Source organism: Mercenaria mercenaria, chromosome 13 (genome assembly GCF_021730395.1).
Source record: "Mercenaria mercenaria strain notata chromosome 13, MADL_Memer_1, whole genome shotgun sequence".
NCBI classification, from domain to species: Eukaryota; Metazoa; Mollusca; class Bivalvia; order Venerida; family Veneridae; genus Mercenaria; species Mercenaria mercenaria.
The window spans coordinates 10,466,283-10,487,554 of NC_069373.1; the positions used below are offsets into that span (position 1 = coordinate 10,466,283).

Sequence of the window (21,272 nt, forward strand, 5' to 3'; positions counted from 1 at the left end):
ACCCAAATCGCCCGAGGCACTTCAGAATAATGGCACTTGAATTAACCAAAATCAGCCTTTTTACTCTTCAAAGGTATATTTGTAGTGAGTAAATAGTATATAAAGACTGACTTACTATTTAGATGATTAGGCAGTTGTGGGAGACATGCGCTTTTCTCAAAAGCGCCTCTAGTTAGCTCAACTATTCGAAGAAAAGGGGAACTATCCTACTTGCCCCGGCGTCGGTGTGAGCATTAGCTTGAAAGTCACACAAATGTTAAAGTTTGCGTACCATCACAAATGTGATTCTAGACCCATTATCTTACAACCCAGTCATAGTGTGATTCTAGACCCCTTATCTTACAACCCAGTCATAGTGTGATTCCAGACCCATTATCTTACAACCCAGTCATAGTGTGATTCCAGACCCATTATCTTACAACCCAGTCATAGTGTGATTCCAGACCCATTATCTTACAACCCAGTCATAGTGTGATTCCAGACCCATTATCTTACAACCCAGTCATAGTTTGATTCCAGACCCATTATCTTACAACCCAGTCATAGTGTGATTCCAGACCCATTATCTTACAACCCAGTCATATGATGATTCCAGACCCATTATCTTACAACCCAGTCATAGTGTGATTCTAGACCCATTATCTTACAACCCAGTCATAGTTTGATTCCAGACCCATTATCTTACAACCCAGTCATAGTGTGATTCCAGACCCATTATCTTACAACCCAGTCATAGTTTGATTCTAGACCCATTATCTTACAACCCAGTCATAGTGTGATTCCAGACCCATTATCTTACAACCCAGTCATAGTGTGATTCCAGACCCATTATCTTACAACCCAGTCATAGTGTGATTCCAGACCCATTATCTTACAACCCAGTCATAGTGTGATTTTAGACACATTATCTTACAACCCAGTCATATGATGTGATTCTAGACACATTATCTTACAACCCAGTCATAGTGTGATTCTAGACCCATTATCTTACAACCCAGTCATAGTGTGATTCTAGACCCATTACCTTACAACCCAGTCATAGTGTGATTCTAGACCCATTATCTAGTGACCCAGTCTTACAGTGTCATTCCAGACCCATTCTCTACCCAGTCAGATGTGATCCCATTATCTAATGACCCACTCAATGTGATTTCAGACCCTTTGCTAACAACCCAGACAGCAACAATAAATGAACACTATCTGTTAGATGACTCGAAAAACAAAACCAACTGGAAATAACACATTTTAATTAACAATTTTTGTATAAATATCTACAAAGTCCACACACTAAACAATAGCAACAACAGATCACAGAAAGAGTACAATATAACAATGAAATGAAATATAGGGATGTAGAAAAGGTAATAAAATAGACAAATCAAACATGTATCATTAAAATTTGTTTCACTGTACAAACAATATCTCTCATGCAAAAAAACAGTCACTCAGTATAAATATAGCTTGCATGAAGGCTTATCATATAGGCCAGAGGTGAAATTTGTCCCCAACACCCCTGCATTACTTGTAAAAGAACATCGTAGATCTAATGAGAGCTGGGTGTAAATCTGTGAAATATTAAGGGAGACAACCCTTGCAAAAAACATTCATTCATTCCAGAGTTACTTTTCTTACATTAATTGGAAAATAATACTGCAGTTTTCTTCTAATCTACTTTTTTTGTATTTTTTAGAAATAGTGAAACAGTTCAATGAAAGAACCTTCACAGGTTTTGTTGTTGTTTTTTTTTTTTATATAAAAAATGGTGTTTCGCTAAATTAATAATTCTTTCAGTTCAAATTTCATAAATTTATAGCTGCTAGCAATTAAGCAACTTTTTTAAAAAAATAAAAAAACTATCTTACATATATCACAATACTATATATACTGAGCAGTAGACATCAAAATTTAATGTTGTACCAGATTTGACACAAGGTCATCGAATAAAGTACATCTTTTTGTCAAAATACACAAGTCAGGCCAAGTGAATTGTTAAAAATAGATATTGTATTGTTCCGGCATGCAAGTGTTATTTTGTTTGTTTTAGTTGGTATTTCTCCAGTGATACAGTATGTATATGTAACCTTCTAGAAAATTATGATGGAAAAATTATATCCTGTAAACTCTATACACAACTGTTGGCACTGAGAAATGTTTGGCACGATGTTGTGTACAAGCAGTATCCTGTCAACCCTTGAAGACTTAAGATGGTAACAAACATTGATAGGGTGAACATACCTTTCTTATACATATTTAATCATAAGAAAAATGCATTTCTTAGAATATTACCCTTTGCAGCGAAAAGAAAGTATCTTAAGTCATGCTGACATGCGGTATTTGGTTACACATAGAGATATCTGTGTGAATTTTGATACAAGAATACCCATGAAGTTGCATTTCAGTTATTATGTTAAAATTCACAATCCACAAATAAAACTTTCAACGAAAATGTCAATTTTTTTCTTGCAGTATAATGTACATCTGTATTGCAAGCAATCAAGTGTTGCTGCATTGAAACCTTTATGCAATATTTGTGTACTAACGTGTAATACATCTTAAAATCATTAACATGTTAAGTTCAAGTAAGTGGAAGTCAAACATATAACCTAGTTGTCGTGATTTATGTCACTTTCCAGGGAACAAAAATCAATTTAGGATTATCTGAAGCATTGGGGTCGAAAAAAGATTCATCAATAATTTACACAAGTGTCGTTACATACTGTACCTGCAGAACAAATGTGTAGAAGATTAGCAACAGATGAACTATACATAAAATATACATATAAAAAGTGAATTTGTGGCCATTTTATGATACAGTTGAGCAGGTAAAAATCAAAAACTTTGTAAAATAACAAGATACATAAACATGGCTTAATATTTATATTTAATTCATATTATCGCTTAGTTCTTCATGCATATTCATTGTAAAAGGTATGAAGTGTCCTACAGTTGTTTTAAATATGATAGCAAAACTTAACAAACAGTGACTGATATTCCATTATAATAATGTATTGTAAAAATATAAAAAAGACCTGTGTAAATGTAAGAATACCCTAACAAGGGGACACATACCATTCTCTTTTACAGATTTCTGATGTTATAAGCCTATACATATGAACATTCTGTGGAAATCTATAAACACTAAATGAGCATTCTCAATGGTATAAATATTATGAACTGTTAAAAGAGAAACAAGACCTAAACTTCTGTTTCGTCAGTGATGTACTATACGCTAAGTGGCAGTCAATATTTAAACAGCGCCAATTTCCGATGGAGTCAGTGAGCAACAATTCAGTAATGATGACGTCAATTCTGCATGCAGGGTATATATTAATGTATATAAGCCTGTTGAACAAGACTGGACTATTGTTGAACTAGAATATTGACTATTTTAAAGTACAACTCCAGTTTATAGGGTTATATCTGAGTCTTTCCCGGTCTATTCTATTTTCTAATTCTCGGTTATATCTTGTATCTGCCCACCTGTCTTCCATTTGCTGAAAAAAAAAGATAGTAAAGTGGAACTATAGAACAGAAATTATTCTAAATGGCTTTATCATAAAATGCTTAATCGATGCCTTTCTTCCATATACTTTTATAGTAATAATAAGACTGTTTGGTGTCAAATTTCAGTAAAAATTTCTATCAAACACTGGTCCAGTGAGTGAAGATAGGTGATACTGGCAGATACATTGTATATGTGGACTTTTTAGTTACCTGTACTTTTTGTGCACCCAGTGTCCTCTGGAGGCATATAGTGTTTGGACTGTCTGTCAAACTGTCCATCCATCTGTCACACTGCCTTGTGCACTCAACTCCTAACATTTCTAACCAGTTCAAATATCATCAACATGAACTTCAAAACTCCTTGAAGCTAAAACAAGAGAGAAGAAACAATACCTGTTTATTTCCATCCCTGTACTGCATGAGATAGGAGTGTTTTCTGTGGTATTCTTTTGCATCATTCATTCTACAATCTCTGTCATATGAAATAGCCTGCTCTGTTTCCTTTATCTTCTCCTGGAACTCAACTTTCTCCATTTTATCTTTGTCTGACATCTGTTGTTTTAATACTTCTCGAAAATGGCGTCTGCAATGTATTCAAAATAATGTATTAACAATGGTTGCCAAAGAAATGTCCCAGAGCTAGGTGTTTTATTAAGGCTCAAGTAAAAAAGAACTTTATGCATTAATATATATACATCAAATAAACATCAATATAACTTCTAAGGACTGAATTTCAATGAGATTCAGTTATGACATACACAGTATTGGTAAACACATCATTCCCCAGTCTTGTAAGAGACATGATAAACGCATACATGTCGTGAAGGAGATAGTATGTCATCAGTTGTGCCAAAATATGAACTGTGATGTATGGCAAGCCAACCTCTGCATTAACTGCTCTCAAACTATGGAACTTAAGATAATTCAAATATGAGGGTAAGGGTTTTTTGCTAGGAAGAAGGCATTGGTATGTTTATTGTATGTATACTGGAAAAATTCTTTAAGCTAGTTAATCTTTACCCTGCTAAATTTCTTAAATGGACTGGTCCATCATTCAGTTTGGGCAGTACCACTTACGATTTAAAGGGGTGTTCACTGAAAATTTACTGACTGAATAGTGAACTGTGCAATGAAGACCATGGATATACAGGCTGATCTTGGTCTACGCTGGTGGCAAAGGCAGAGTCACTTGCCACCAGCAGGCTGAAGGTTAAATATTGGCAGGTGTTTCATTAATGACTGCATTGTTAACAGTCACATATTGTATAAAAAAATGAAACTCTTTAAGTTAACAAACATCAAAAACTGAAAAGTTAACTGTTTTGTGCTTGTGACTCTTATATAGCTGTTATTATCTTCTGTCAAAGGTGGAAGTATATGGTTTTAGAGTTGTATTTGCATTAGGTTCTAAGAATGAAAGTTAACTTCTATAGGGATATGCTACCATGGTAGTTTCAGTCAAATTGCCTGAGAAAGACCAGATTAATGGCCCTTTGTACTTATGCTTAAACATAGTACATATAATAATTATGTTGGTTTATTCCCTTTCCTGTTGGGTTAGGTTTATAGACACATTTATAGGCCTTATGGTGACATTCCAGCTTTTTATAGTGGAGAAAGTCCCCAGGTGTCCCTCTGGGCATTATTTCACCATGAGCAGGCACCTAGAACCACTGACCTTCCGTAAGCCAGCTGGATGGCTTCCTCACATGAAGAATTCTACACCTCTAGTGAGGCTTGAACCCACATCCATGAGGGGGAAGTGATTTTAAGTCAGTGACCTTAACCACTTGCCCATGGAGGACCCCTCTCTTTTCTGTCTATGTGGAGCCATACCTGATTTTATTGGTTAGAAGTACATCAATAAAATTTAGAAATAATGTTAACTGTTGTTGGGAAATGTTACCCTTGTAAGTTTCAGTGAAATTGCTGTAGGAACTCCAGGGTTATGGCCCTTTGTATAAATAAAATATTTACAATATAAGTTATTTCCTTGCATATGGCTTAGATCACCTTTTGCTATATAATATTGCAACCAAACTTAGTACATATATAGCTTCCTTGGAGACTGAGTAATACTTCCTGGTGACTGGGGTCAAGGTCAAGGTCATTGTTTAATACTAAACATACATAAATGGTTTACTAACAATGCCGCCGGTAGTAATGAGATAAGTAGACCAAAATTGGTAGAATGAAATGAAGGTAGCTTTTATAGAAACCAACACTTGGTTGCATTTTGGGTCTATGCCATTGTTTTTAATACAGTAAAATGGTTTTCAATCAATAATTTAGTTAGGATTGAGACATTGTGATGAAACTTTGTATACTAGATAGCTGTCTTTGAGACTAAAATTCAGCTGCATTTTAGGTTGCTTGGTCAGAATATAAAATTGATAAGTAACCAGTTAGGAATGAGGCAAAACTTGATACTTAGGCATCTTGCACAAAGACCAAGGTTCTTTTGCATTTTGGTTTGCATTGGTCAATGTCATAGTTACACATGTACTGAAAGTATAAAATGTTTTTACTTGGTAATTTATGTTAGAAATAAGCTACTTTTACTATAAATATGTAAGCTATTTCAGCGAAATAACTTGAGGAACAAGTGAGACAATGGAACCAAACTGACATCCATTTTAAAAATATTTATAGATCTTTTTTGTAAGCAGAAAATGCTTTTTTAAGGGTGAAACCGTTATCATGTCTGGCGGGGGATACCAGTTCAAATATGTTTATACGAGGATTAAAGCTAAATTAGTCTACTTTTTATGCAATTAGCCCAAGTCTTTTCAAATATATGACTGAATACTTGAAACAAATTTGATATAACTTGGATATTTTAGTATAGTAATTTCAGTCTGTTAAATACATTCTTTAACATTTACACCTTTCAAGTGTCATATCAAATTCAATAAGCTTGTTTGATTTTTGAATTTTAATGAAATGTGAATATTGACAATCAATTGAACTGTTTCTAACCTTAAAGTTGAGACTGTTTGCAAATTTGTATAATGATCAAAGGCAAAACATATCCAAATTAAAAAGTGTGACTTAAGAAGCCTATTCATAACGTATCAATTAAAGTTTCCAAATATATCTGCTTGTAAAATAGTCTGCAGGGAAGAATTAGTCAGGCAGAATTTGAAACTGAAGTTTGTTTAACTTGGGTGCAAAAGTTATGTAGAACCCTTTGTATGTATCTGGTGATATGTTCAGGTTGCCATGATGTACATACCACCAAGTAGATCAATAGTAACATAATTATTCTGATTATCTTCAATAATATCTATTATTATTCTCTCATTGTTCACAATTGTTCTCTATGACAATTTTTGACAATAATATTATGGAGCAAGCAGAGAATAGCTCTGGGGCCTGTTTCACAAAGTGTACTTAGGACAAAAAATAGAACTTGGGAGTAAGGTGTTTCACGAACATCATTTTATGTAGATTCATTTAAATAAGTTGGTTATTATTAGAAGCTGAACAAAACAAAAATGAAGTAGATATCTCTTAAAATACTACTCAGAAGTCAAAGGTTAACATGGTCTGCTTCTTGTCTGGTCCATAACTCTGCCATTTATCAAGGGATCTGAAAATGATTTGACACAAATGTTAACCATATTGAGTTGTGTCGTGCTTATGACCCAGGTCACTCAGGTCAAGGTCACAAAATGATTCATACTATTCTGGCATTATTTGCGCAGACAACTGTATAGCATTCTTGGGCATGCTTGTGGTGGAGGGGGGGAGGTGCATTTGTCACTAATAGTGATAGCTCTTGTTAACAAAAATGCCCATGATATAGAGTATAGAGATAGACCTCTGTTAGAAATACATGTTTTTATCATTTTTTCATGAAAATAAATAACCCATAATTATGAAAATATTCAAAAAGCATAGTATCTCTTGATTTCAATACAGTGCTATCAGGTAATTTTAACAGTCTCAAAAAAAACAAAAAAACACAAGTTCGAAAACTGTATGCAGCTTCCTATTGTCTAGGCTGTGCAACCAAAATATGCAAAGAGAAGTAATAACAAATTTCAATTAAACAAACCTGCATTTCTAATAAATTTCAGCTGAATATGTAACGGTCAATGCAAATCATTGACAGAGTTCTTATATCCATAACATTCCCTAAGCTCAATATGCTAAGCCATTGCTTTCTTTCATTTTGTAAGCAGCCGGGTACCATGTTTCCAGTATAAAGACCAAAACTGTTATTTAAATAGTATTATATATTCAGTTTTATTTCTGTAAATTGAGTGTAACATTCTGTTTGTAGAACAGATTAGATTCTTTGTGCCGGTATAGAGGTGCACTTGTTTTCATGAATAATTTATTTAATTACTTCATTACATGCCTCGAAACTTAAAAGGTTTTTTTATATAAGATAACACTTCAGTCCATTATAACTTCAGGACATTGCATCTACAATTCAGTAAACCAGTCCAAACAGCTTTAACTGAGTTTAGTAACTGACTACAGTTTTAGAATAATGAAATGTAGCTCAACTATATGAACATTTTCTAATAGTAGAGCTTTTGTCTGGGGCGGTGTCTACTTCAGTGTCAGATGCAGATTAATCTAAAACCATTGGGCCAAATTCTTTCCAACTTCACACATCTCTGGCATCACAAGATGACCTCGTAGAACAAGTTATATAAATCTAGCTTTGTTTTGCCAAAATTATGCCTCTTTCGAACTTAGAAATTTTGCTCGAAGTTTTGCATGTAAGCAGGTTTATCGAAAACTTGGCCAAGTGCTTTCAATCTTCACCATGTCTCTGGCATCATGAGTTGACCTCACAGGAAAGGTTAAATAACTCTTGTTAAAATTATGCCCCTTTTTTAACATAGAATTTTTTGTTAAAGTTCTACTTGAAAGCACAAAAGTCTGTGACATCAAGAGTGACTTCATATGGCAGTATTCATAACTCTGGCTTAAACTTTGGCAAAATTATGCTGTTATTGGTGAAAGTTTCTCCTGAATTGTTCTACTGAATGCTTTAAACCCTTATCATGCTGGACACGACTGATTCTGCCTTTGCGACCAGTGCAGATCAAGATCAGCCTACACATCTATGCAGTCTGATCATGATCTGCACTGTTCTCAATTCAGTCAGTATCTTTATGGTATGCGCCCCTTTTAACAGTAAATGGTACTGTCCAAATTGAAAGATGGACAAGTTCATTATGGAAATTTAGCAGGCTTAGGGTTAAACTGTTTTGAGAAGTAAAAGAGATGAATAGGCTTGTAAAGTAAATGTCAATAAAATATATAAGAAGATCATTTGAAAGCATAGAATGCAACCAAGCAGAATGATAGCAGACTATGTTTAAGTGAGTCTGTTCATGAGAAGTAATGAAATGTGCCACAATCCTTGGGTCACCTAGTACCAGCTTTTAATAAGCAGAATTTTATAAGAGTAAAATTGAACATCCTCAACGATCCCAAAATCCCAAGATCCCAAGACTGCTATAGACGCCTACCTACATTATTATATAAAACAGGTCATGAGAATTTAAATATAAACACAAATACAGTCTTAACCTAGTAATAAATGTCAAAATGTTAACAGGTAAAGATCTTAAAACATTGTAAATTGTAGTTATTAAAGCACTTGATCGAAAAAGGAAGTTGCCGAAACAGCCAACTAATCCAATCTAATCGTTTTGAGCATTTTTAAAAACTAAACTATTTTATTTCAACTAGGTAATAAGCTAAAACTTCAATATTTGTTTAATCTGCCTCATCTGAAAGACATTGTAATCACTGCACCATATTTTATCTATATTCTATAAAGTTTGTACTGATCATGTCTGTCTAATTTCATTGTACGGTACAAGTAATTGTCAATTTTTCTTTTCAAATATTCAAAAGATTCTCTTTTACAATAGTTCAAAAGATGACACTGAATAAGTATTGATATATATAATTAGGATCGTCAGTGATTCTAGTAATTTAACTTTGACTATTGTTGAAGGAGAAATATTTCAAATTAAATCTTTAACACGGCCATTCATTTTTCATACACTCTCGATCGATAACAAAGGTTGGTGGCCTTGTGAAACGAATATGTCAATTTTATTTTCATTATTACTTTCATGGTATAAAAAGTAAATGGAAGTGTTTAAGGTGTATTGTCTGTCATCTATTGTTAGTCTGACAGTAGAAAAATATTTTCATGCTTCATATATGAATTCAGAATTTATTTATTGTAAACCAAACACAAAGCCAACATTTTAAAGGCAGTCATTCTGCCAAGTATTAATTTTAGTGTTTTTCATTCCGGTGATTTAAGAAATAATAAATTCCCAAAGGTGGTTTATCGTAGAATAACCCGAGTTTTGAGTTCTTATGCGTAAGAATATATCACGAAGGCCATTGGCCTGAGTGATATATTGTTTCGCATAAGAACGAAAAACTCGGGTTATTCTATGATAAATCACACTTGGGAACTTATTATTTTGATTCTAACACGACATACTAGTATCAACAGTGTTAGAAAAAATGGTAACTACTTTTTACGACCACGCTACGCACCTGGATCAGATGAAGTCATTGCACGCGAGTGGTATTTTGCAGAATAACCCGAGATAGATTTTGCTCTACATGTATGTAGGTTATTTGCTGGTCGTGTTAGAATAAGTATTAATACACTGGTTAATTTTAATGAAAGTTCAAAACTTTCTGGCAACAGATCTACTGTGTTCATAAGCCATATCAGGTAGACCTGGTTTCATACCAACTTTTGTAATCTCACTGTGAAAGCAATTAATAAAATCTGTAAGAATCACAGAATGCAACTAAGTAAAATAATACCAGACTCCGTTTGATTAAGTCTGTTCACGAGAGAGAATGGAAAGTGCAACACCCCTCACGCCCCCTAGCACCGGCTTAAGCGGAACTCTGTAAAAGCTTAAGTTGCCTATAAACAGTCAGTATGGAATGAATCTGTCCTGCTTTATGTATTCGTTTGGTGAAAGTAATTCAGGTTACCTTGGGAATATATTTTACATAATTTTTTTGTACCATAGTACTGTGACCAGTTCTATATTTTAGATATATTTTTATTATGAAAATCAGAGTGCCCTTACCTTCCTATAGTTTATTACTTATCTAGAAATAATTATAGCTAAACATATGTGCATTTGATTTGGTCTGCTACTTCAAAGATATTCCAGACAGAATTAAATATGGTAATAATTTAATTAGTAAGTGTTAATTAGTATCAGAAAGTAATAAGCCACTGGAGTAGACAAGTACTGGTCAGGTTTTAATGTATGCATGTGTGATATGATTGGTTGAAATATGATGTATGTGTGATGTGATTGGTTGAAGTTTGAAGTGGGCGTGAATGAAAATGTTGCAGAGTTTGGAGGGAAAGTTGAAAGAGGTCAGTTTTGAGTTTGAGTTAGATTGAGGTTTTTGTTTTAGGCACCGGAAAGTCAAAATTAGTCAAAATTGATATTTTAATATTTTAGGCAAGAAAAACTTGGAAACTTTGAGAATAATAAATTATTATGTATGATGAATTGATAAATTGGAATTATTGAAAAGTGATACAGAATGGAATAAAAGAATATTAGAACTCTACCACTTGTTAAATAATAGCTAATTTCCCCGAGAAAAATGGACCCCGGTTACAGTACTATGAAAGGCTTCAAAGCCATTATAGAATGAAAGCTGCAACATTCCCACTGGTCCCAGATTTTTATGCCGCCCAGACTCTACATATTTTCTAAAAGAAAAAAAAATCTTTAGATTATATTTATATTTAAAAAATTTTTTGTTGGTTTATAGTTTGATTTTGACATTTGAGAGTTCAATTCATTATACTCATCTACAGATTAGGAAAATCAGCATGATTTACTTTGCCTTATTTAGGAAAGAACTGCTATATAATATATATGTACATTACCTAAAAAAACCGGCCCGTTCCATTATTAGAAGTACAAAAACATCGCTGACCTTAAAATCAAACTATAGTATTTTTTCATTTGCCTGACATTAACTGTATGTAAAAATATATACTAAGCTTCATGTTATTTTTTTGTCTTTTGCAATACTATCAGAAACAAATAAAAAAATCCTTCCCCCTGCCTCCCATCTGTCTCCTATTTTAAGAAAAAATTGGATGATAGTGTATCAGTTCATTTATACAGGCATTAACATAGATAGCCAGATCTAAATTCTTATCAAGAATGTTTATTTTGTAGTTGTATGAAAACATGATGGGACTGTTTATATAATATCTAAAACACATCCTTGATGCTATTATACAGTTATTTGTAAATGTAACTTGATTTTCCAACTCGATACTTCCAACTAAGTGCATTATCTATCATAGCAGCCACCGTGTTTACACTTTAAGTATTGGTGGCTGCCGTATATGACCTTACTAAACAAATATCATTTTTCTCTAATATTTGAGTTATTTTTAGCTAATGTTGATATTTAATCATAAACAAACAAAAGACAGTCTGTGCTGTAAGCTTTTGCTTGCTATGCACTTCAAACATTATAGTTAAATCACATTTGTTACATTTTATCAAAGATTTATTTGTGACTTGACTACTGGCCAACAGTCGTTTCAGTCACTTTAATACATCTCTCATTAAAACAAAACATAAGTCGCGGACTATCTACTGCTTCTAAGCTCCTACACAAGAATAACAAAAAATTCTATTGAAAAAAAACAGGGTACTTGTTACACCTGCCGTGACCTTGTTTTTTGTGTATTATTTGTCAGATTTCCAGAATATGCATGTTAATGTGTACTCTGAAAATAATATTGTGCTATTTATTTACATTTAATTGCTCTGAAGTGACATAAAAACCCTCATGCCGAACTTTGTATGTTTATACTTAAGGTTTCAGGTCTTAAATTTTTAGACTGTTTTTTAGGGTTATGTGACACCCAACACTGCCCTGCACAATTTATACCAACTGCATAGTTCATATCCAAATCTTTGGGTAGATATACCACTAACTGTACCAGTTGTCAAGACCAAAATTATTTTGTTTACCTTTTTTCTTAAATAACTGATCACCTCATTTTTCCCAAATACCGAAGTTTGATTTTAAGTGTAAGAAAACAAGTTTACACTGCTCAGTTTTAGTTATTGCATCAAAAGTCTATGTCAGATAATGTGACTGCATTTAGAATGTCGTTCCGTCGCTTGCATCTGTTGTGGGTTTTGTCAAATTGTTCTACTGTCTTATACTCTTAAAGAATACCCGAGTGTACCTAACCCTATAGCCAGCCTACATTGCAATATTTGACAACAAGGCACATCCTTGCTATTTTACTTAAAGAACTATTGGAAACAACACTGTTCATTTATTTTAGAGCATATTCAAACAAAAATTAAAAGCACGTTTTAAAACGCATTTGGGTTTTAAAGCCTCCTTTTATTTGGTGGTGTCAGATTGATAGAGGATTTAAATTTTATCAATAGATACTTGAAATGAAAGGATATTTGGAGAGCAGTAAAACTGAATATGTGCAAAATTGATGGATCACTTTACGAGCTGGCTTTTCAAATTTGAACAGTGGAAAATCAATCCCATAATCCCTGCATTTGCGATTTAAATGCACCATATATCATGGTGCGTAACAGTCTAGGATTGCTAGATTACGTAGAGTACACAAATGTTAAAGGTATACTTTATAGTATGATAAAACAATCAGAAACTTATCTTGATCAAATACTTCAACCCTAGTTGACTCAAATGAAATGTTTCTGTAATGTAACATATATTAATCAATATGTAAATATTGAGAGAAAAAATTATATGCTAAGACCTCCTTTGACATGTACAATAAATTATGAACTGCAAGTCATATAGTGTATTATATCTTAACTAAATGGCAATAGAGTGCCTTAGTTATCAGCAGGACCGGACTTACACTGGCGGGGGATGGGGTTGGGGTAGCCTGAGGGCTACATTAAGCTTTAGGAGTGCCTATAACCACTATAACCAGTGCATACACATTGATGTATCACTGCTATTTGATAAGTGGTCTATTATATACCTTAACATTACTTATGGTTGCTGGAACATCACTGGGCATACAATAACTGGTTATTGTACATGTTTTCAGTTATTGGCATGGGTCGCAGGATTCTATCCTGTATAATTTTGATACCTCTTATCGTAAGCTCTAGCTATATTAGCTTATTCGTGTCAGTGTTACTGAAAAATATTTTATCTGAAAATGGTTTCTTTCTTTTATCATTGCACACTAAACTGAATGGTAAATAAAATACGCAGTTTCCAAACTTACATTAGTTATCAATTACTGTGTTTGGCAGTTTTGATAAAACAATCGCGTTAATTTCATTTAAAGAATCACAAAATTAAGTCTTGTTAAACAAAAATTGTTAAGGCTTAAAATATGTTGACGTCTAAACCCATACAGCATTGACAGATCTTATCAAAAAGTATATATGAGAATCGGACAGTTTTGTCTCTACTTAGTTACGCTACACGTACTGAAACATTCTGCTTTGATATTTACCAAGTTTTAACTGTACTTAACTGGCAGCAAGATTTGATAGTGATTTTGCGAATCAATAATATACTTGGATTATTGAACAGCTAGGCAATCCAATTTATTTCTTTGATTTTGACATTTGATTACAAGACATGTGTATTAAAGTCTTGGTAAAGTTAAAGTAAAAGCTTTGTCAATTCTGTATACCAGTAACTGTTATTTTAACATGTCGAGGCATATGATTTCCATAGTGATTAGCTGAAGACAACATATCAAGACTGGCTGAAGGCAGCATGTCAAGAAATGACTGGCTGTATACAAAATTTCTATGGCATATGATTTCTGTAATGAATGGCTGGCTGACCTCGTATAATGGTGGAGAAGTTGTAGGTCAGGGTTTATAAATGGCAAGGAACATAGAAACACTGCTTTGGTTAACTTGACACTACATTAATGAATTTCACAGTCCAAGATGAACTACAAAATTAATGTGAATGAAGAAGAAAACCTGTAACTCCTGTTTACAGAAATTGAAAAGTTTTTTTTTTCAATCTGTAAGCTGTCAAATATCTAAAAATGAGAGTTGTTATACCTGTATGCCTCTTTTTCTGCAGGTGCTCCATAAAAAGCTTTTGACCAGGCTGAATGATATCTTGTATGTTCACGTTTTTGCATTAATAGACTTCTTTTTTCATTTTCATGATGTTGGTCTGTAGTTTCCCAACTCCAGTTGATTCTCCGACGAGGTGGTGGAGGTGCTAAAGGATTTATTCGGCCAGGCAAGCGTAAATAGTCCATTGAGCTAGAAAGTTCTTTAGGTGGATAAGGAACGTACAATGAGGCAGATGAATGAGATCGTGGAGGTGGTTGTGTGATCCCCGTTGGTAACGGGGTCCTCGACGAGGTAATCCTCGGTAACATTGTTGTCATGGTTACACCTTTATGGTTGCATGCCTGAAATATATATATACAAGAATTATGTCCTCAATTTTGCTTAATGGGCTGTTATAATTAAAAAGGCTCTTACCTTGCAATATATGAATATAAATTATAAAAACATAAATTTGTAAAGTTTTCAAAAAAATTGTTTTATGATTGGATATAATTATTTTAATTCTATTCTATATTGATGTTGATATTGATCTAAAGTATCTGGTTCCACTGAAAAACATGCATGAATATTTTGATTTTAATAATTTATTTTCCTACACAATATAAATCATGCAATATAACTTCCACAATCATCTATAATAACTAGCTGAAAGATCAAAGTTACTGCTAAGAATGTGTTTGACACTGTTTTAGAATTGTATATATTGATATACTTCAAGATACTTCAATGTATCAGTGAAATCTTTATACAATGTTTTATATTATGCAAAACATCATCATTTATGAGCTCCATAGGCCAACAATAGTTTAGATTTCTTTCATACAAGAAATTACTTAATAGATTAAACAAGTCACAGCTGTAATACACAACAATATGTTCTTCTTTGATATTTTATGGTGTGTTATTTTATTTTGTGTAAATGCTAAAGAGGTCCTTTGAACCCTTGCCATAATACCAGGGCATGAACTGATAGGCCAGGGTTTAAGTGACAATTATGTAAGAATTAACCTATATCATTATTCATTGTTTCCCTAGGATGAAGCTAAAAAAAATCAAATTTGTATAATATTCGTATGTCACAAACAACACTGTCACCATGACAACTACATTACACTGACTAATACCACGCTTACTATGTGTCTAAATGTATTAAAGGTCATAGACAATGAGGACAACTGGACGGAGGCAATAAGTTTTCACTGACAAAACTGCATTTAACTGTCACAGGTTACAGACGACATTGTCACCATGACAACAGCATTTCACTATGTGCAATTAAGTTACAGGTCATTCACAACAAGGACACTTTGACAGTGTTTAACTGACGATACTGCCTTACCCCTCCTGCAGATAATTGTGTCAAAGGTCACAGACAACACTGTCACCATGGCAACAACAGCAGGATCTTACCCACTCTGTTGGTAAATGTATTACAGGTCCTGAAGAACTCATACCATAACCTGGATAGATAAGCTGATTTTTCCCAGCACCAGTCTCTTCATCATCAACCTGAAGGTGACTGTGATGGATCATCAAGCAGTCATTTCTTTCATCTATATGGTTTACATTTGCATCTGTACCAGATTTTGCATGTTCTTCTGATCTATGTCTAAGATTGTAACTACCATTTAAATCCCGCTCAAAGGTGAAACATTTAGGTTTGAACTCTCTCAATTGTAAGTGTTTATATGACTCTGATTTGTTCAAATCCCTTTCTACAGTATTTTCAATTCCAGTTATTTTGTTTTCAACATGTTCGATACCTTTGACTTTTTCTGTTTCATCTGGCCATATCCTTTCCTTTGTGTTGCTGACTCCACTGACATTCCTACTTCTAAAGTGAGGTCTAACTTCAATAGAATATTTCAGATCTGCATTTCTTTCTGTTGTCTGATCTGAATTCACAGCAACATTTGGAGTAAATGTTGTTTTTTGTTGTGTGAAGCAGTTTACCAGTACATGGTTCAGCTTCTGATTTGTTCGCTTCCTTCTGTTGGTAGAGTTTTGAATGATTGTATCCACTTCAGTCCAGATTCTTTTACCTTCTTCAACATCAACAGAGCTCTCCTTTATTACCTCTAGCTTTCCCTTGCGGAACCTGTCCATTGTAGTGCTTGGTCTGTAGGCTGTGAGTTTTATATCACCACCAAACCTAGTATTTTTCACCAACTGAACTGGTTTTCTTACTGCATGCAGGATTTTATCTTCAGAGTTTGGCACAGGATGACCAAAGTCAATCAATTCCAGCAAAGAATTGTCTCTGCATCTGTCTCCACTGACTTTTGTTATTGTTCGACATATATTGCTGTTTGCATTTTTGCCAAAATTATCACTTGAAACATCTACCATATCATTTTCGCCAACCAGTTTTTGTTGTTTTGAGCCACAGAATTCTTTTCCAGGAACTGCTTGTCTATCCTTTTTCAGAACAGAGTTAGGTGCCTTTGGCAATTCATATGAAATTGAGCACCAGTCACTTTTCCTTTGTTGAACCTTGCTCAATTCTACTTCCTTTGACTTAACAAATGTTCTTTCTTTTTCTCTGCTGTCTGCAAGAAACTTTTCCTTCAGTTTAGCAAAGTCATCATTGTCTTTGCTAAATACTTTTCCATCTTCGATTGTGAGTTCATTCCTATTAGTTATATCAATTTGATGCTGAACTACTTGTCCATTTGGATGAGGACTTACTCTAGGAACTGTTTCCCGCATTTTATTAGACGTTGACTTTTCTATAAAATCAAATGTCACTTCTCGACTCCTCTCACTGCAAACATGACTTTCCAAGAACTTTAAACTGGATTTTTTGTTTGGTTTTGGGCTTGGTGATTTTATGTATACACTGTTGTATCTTTCATCAGTTTTTGTAGCAGCAACGTAGGGAAACCTAGAGAAGCGGCGAAACTTCTCTTCTGGTATTATAGTTACTGTTAGAAGTTGAGACATTTTTCTGTTACACCTGAAATGATCCTGCTAGTAATCAGGAACTAAATTTCATATTGATCATCATCGGTGAAGAATTGTAAAGTGAAAATCTCAACTACCAAGCTGGTTCTTAATTATGTCAAATAATACATTGTGTCAGGTGTGTTAAACTTCTTCATTGTAAGGCATTAATCATTTTACTTTACTGGTTTATGAATTTCAACTTTAGAAGATAAAAGGAATAGAACTATTTTTAGCTCCTCTGATTTTTTGAAAAAAAAAAATGAGTTAAAATATGAGTTAAATGATAAAATGAGTTAAAGTACTTGATCGGCGTCAGCGTTGCCTGGTTAAAGTTTATGTTTAGGTCAGTTTTTCTCATAAACTATCAAAGCTATTGCTTTAAAACTGGCAACACTTATTCACCATCAAAAGTTAACTCTGTTCAGCAAGAATCATAACTCAATTCTACTTTTTGCAAGAATTATGGCCCCTTTTGTACTTAGAAAATATCAGATTTCTTGGTTAAGTTTTATGTTTAGGTCAATTTTTCTCCTAAACTATTATAGCTATTGCTTTGAAACTTGCAACTCTTGTTCACCATCAAAAGCTGACTCAGTATAACAAGAAACATAACTCCATCCTGCTTTTTGCAAGAATTATGGCCCCTTTTGAACTTAGAAAATCAGATTTCTTAGTTAAGTTTTGTGTTTAGATCAGCTTTTCTCCTAAAGTGTCAAAGCTACTGCTTTAAAACTTGCAACACTTGTTCACCATCAAAAGCTGACTCGGTACAGCAAGAAATATAACTCCATCCTGCTTTTTGCTAGAATTATGTGGTTTTGGACTTAGAAAATACCAGATTTTTTTATTAAGTTTTATGTTTAGGTCAACTTTTCTCCTTAATGATCAAAGCTATTGCTTTTAAACTTGGAGCAGTTATTCACTATTAAAAGTTGACTCTGCATAACAAGTACTGTAATTCTGCATTGCTTTTTGCAAGAATTATGGCCCCTTTTGGACTTAGAAAATCATGGGTAGGACAATATTTCTACTAAATTGAGACAGAAAAAAAAACAGATGAGTGTCTGCACCCACAAGGCAGTGCTCTTGTTTGTGATTCCCCTCTGCTGATTGCAAAACCACAAAATCCACAAATAATTAGTTCCCTGAGAATATTAAACATTACCTTGCTAAATTTCTAAAATGGACTGGTCCATCATTCAATTTGGGCAGTACCACTTATTATTCAAAGGGGTGTTCATTGAAAATTTACTGACTGAATAGTCTAGCATTATAACAAAAACATCATTTTGTTTAAATTCTACCACATTTAATCCTAAAACATTCCCGGGGCAATAATGCACACTGCTAGTCACAAAATGTAAATTCAATTGCAAGAATAATATACCAAATATCGAAAGGATTTTTTCCAATTTATCTTGCAACTCTGGCAATATGTCCTGCAGTTTAATATGTTCATGAAATAAGTCTCGGTGGGGAAGCTTTGATAACTTATCAAATTGAATTTGTGATAAGTTTAGCAAAATATACCATTATACCCAAAATATACAAGTATATACTGGTCTCTGTGAGGTTTAACTATTAAAGGTGCTGGCCTCCAGATCATATGACAACCAAAAAAAGAAGAAAAAAATAGGTATCAGGAAATTAATACTATATTTTTTTAAGAAAGCTTTGAAACTTAATTTACTGACAGTCTTTATGTTATGGAAACACATGAGAATTAGTTGTTTTTACTAACTTTTACACTGAAAATTGTAAAGATTTGAAACATTTTACTCAAGGTAAACTGCCTTTTAATTATAAGCAATTTGTGTTGTCCTGAGATGTTTAACCTGGATAGCAGGAGCTTTTGCTCACTTTCTTTCCATCATCCAAATCTTTGAAGGTTGACATTCGTTTATTAAATACAGGTAAAACATTTGATAAGAGGTATTGATTGAAAAAGGGATCAATTACATGAATACAGTAAATTGCCATTTTATTTCATAGGCTGTAATAAACTGTGGTATTAAAAGGTTTTATTGTAAATAGAATGGCACTGAAGTAATTACAGATCCTAGCTTCCATTAATTAGAACTTTTATTGCTCTTTTCTTGTAGTTTTATATCAATCTGATAAAAATACCTAGACAGTTTAATAGACATTATCAATCTGTGTTTAAAAAAATATTTCACTGCACTTTTCTTTGGATATTAAATAAGATTCCTGATTAGCAGATATAAAGGGGAACATAAATATAATATCTAAGGTATAAAGTTTAAATAACAAACAGTAATGTTAAATGTGTACCATTGAATTAATAAAACTTTGAAACACCTGCAAAAACTACAGTTCTTTTATTGACAATAGACTGGGATTAATGGCATGGAATAGAGAAATTCTGTATTATTTTCACAAGTTAAGCAGTGGATTAGGTAATATTTTGAATTTGTATCGGAAAAGTAAATTAGTGTATTGTGACAGGTTTAATAACCATACAAATGCATTCATATACAAACCAATACACCATATAGTATCTTAAATTTTTGTTTGTAACATTTTAAGTTAGTTAAGCTTAGGATTAGGCTACCACAAACAAACAGGTATCCAGGTTGGCTTAACATAGCTTAAAATGATACAGTTGAATCTTTTACTATTTGAATCCTACAAAGAAATTATACAAACCCCAGTTTTGAATTATTAGGGTTATGCAAGCACCCATAATTAGTTCAATTAAATGCAAAGATTTATTATTAATTATTATTATTATCCTCATCAGCATCTTAGAACACACCAATATTTAATATTTTTACACTATAAGTGTGTTGAAATAATAATATTAAAGCACAAAAAGTAAGCAAAGCAACAGTCTGATAATTTCTATCCAGTATCTATTTCTGAATGGAAATATTTGGTGTCTGATTTCGTTCCATGAATTGAATAGCTTAGACAAATCTTTTTTTTTTCAGTTTAATTTTGAAACTGTTCTTAACTTCGAAAGTCGTGAATGTCCTTACAATATTTTAATTGAACTTTGGTTATGTGTCATGCATGTACATAATATCCGCGAAAACCTATTGTTATGGTAAAATTTGCGTGATTTTTCAGTGCTGATCTTAAACCTCAAAATATGTAAAGCAGAATCGAGAAAAATATACCTTTTACAAAAAAATCCGCAAAGAAATAGTTAACCGTTGGTTCACTTTTTTAATTCCAATTATTTACCATTCATTTGACAGTCTTCAGTGAATGTCTCGCGCTGAGGTCACGTGATGTCAACGTCGCTACGGAGACGGACCTCTGACTCGCGCTTCGTTAACTGTTTCGACAAAAGATTAATTACGGATTCAATAATGTATAGCCTGCTTAGTGCTAAAATATTACACGGTTTGTTGAAACTTAATCTGTTAATCGATACAGTTGAATAGATATTTAAATAGACAAATGTACATAAAACCCGATAATTTAAAGAAGAGATATATGCTATTTAACAGATTGCAGGGACGAGAGAACATGCTGACCTTTACTGTTAGCACGTGCAATAAAAAAAAAAAAAAAAAAAAAAAAAAAAACAGAAAAGAAAGGAAAAAGAACATGGATGCAATAACTATGTGAATACTACTGTTATGTTCGGTGATAATTTTAATAATGTTAATAATAATAATAATAATAATAAATTACACGTCAACTAGATTGTCGGATCCAGGGCTGGGCCCCGAC

The 21,272-nt window shown here is 33.2% G+C and overlaps 1 protein-coding gene across 1 annotated transcript; it reads right to left on the minus strand.

Moving 5' to 3' along the window:
- Positions 1 to 1,230: 1,230 nt before the first annotated feature.
- Positions 1,231 to 20,927, minus strand: LOC123529860 (uncharacterized). The gene is made up of 4 exons (XM_045310423.2): positions 20,711 to 20,927; positions 14,604 to 14,965; positions 3,898 to 4,087; positions 1,231 to 3,494 (listed from the first exon to the last, which is right to left on the minus strand). Exons 2-4 carry the CDS (start codon positions 14,939 to 14,941, stop codon positions 3,384 to 3,386), a joined length of 639 nt encoding a protein of 212 aa, XP_045166358.1. The 5' UTR covers positions 14,942 to 14,965; positions 20,711 to 20,927; the 3' UTR covers positions 1,231 to 3,383.
- Between the last annotated feature and the right edge of the window lie 345 nt (positions 20,928 to 21,272).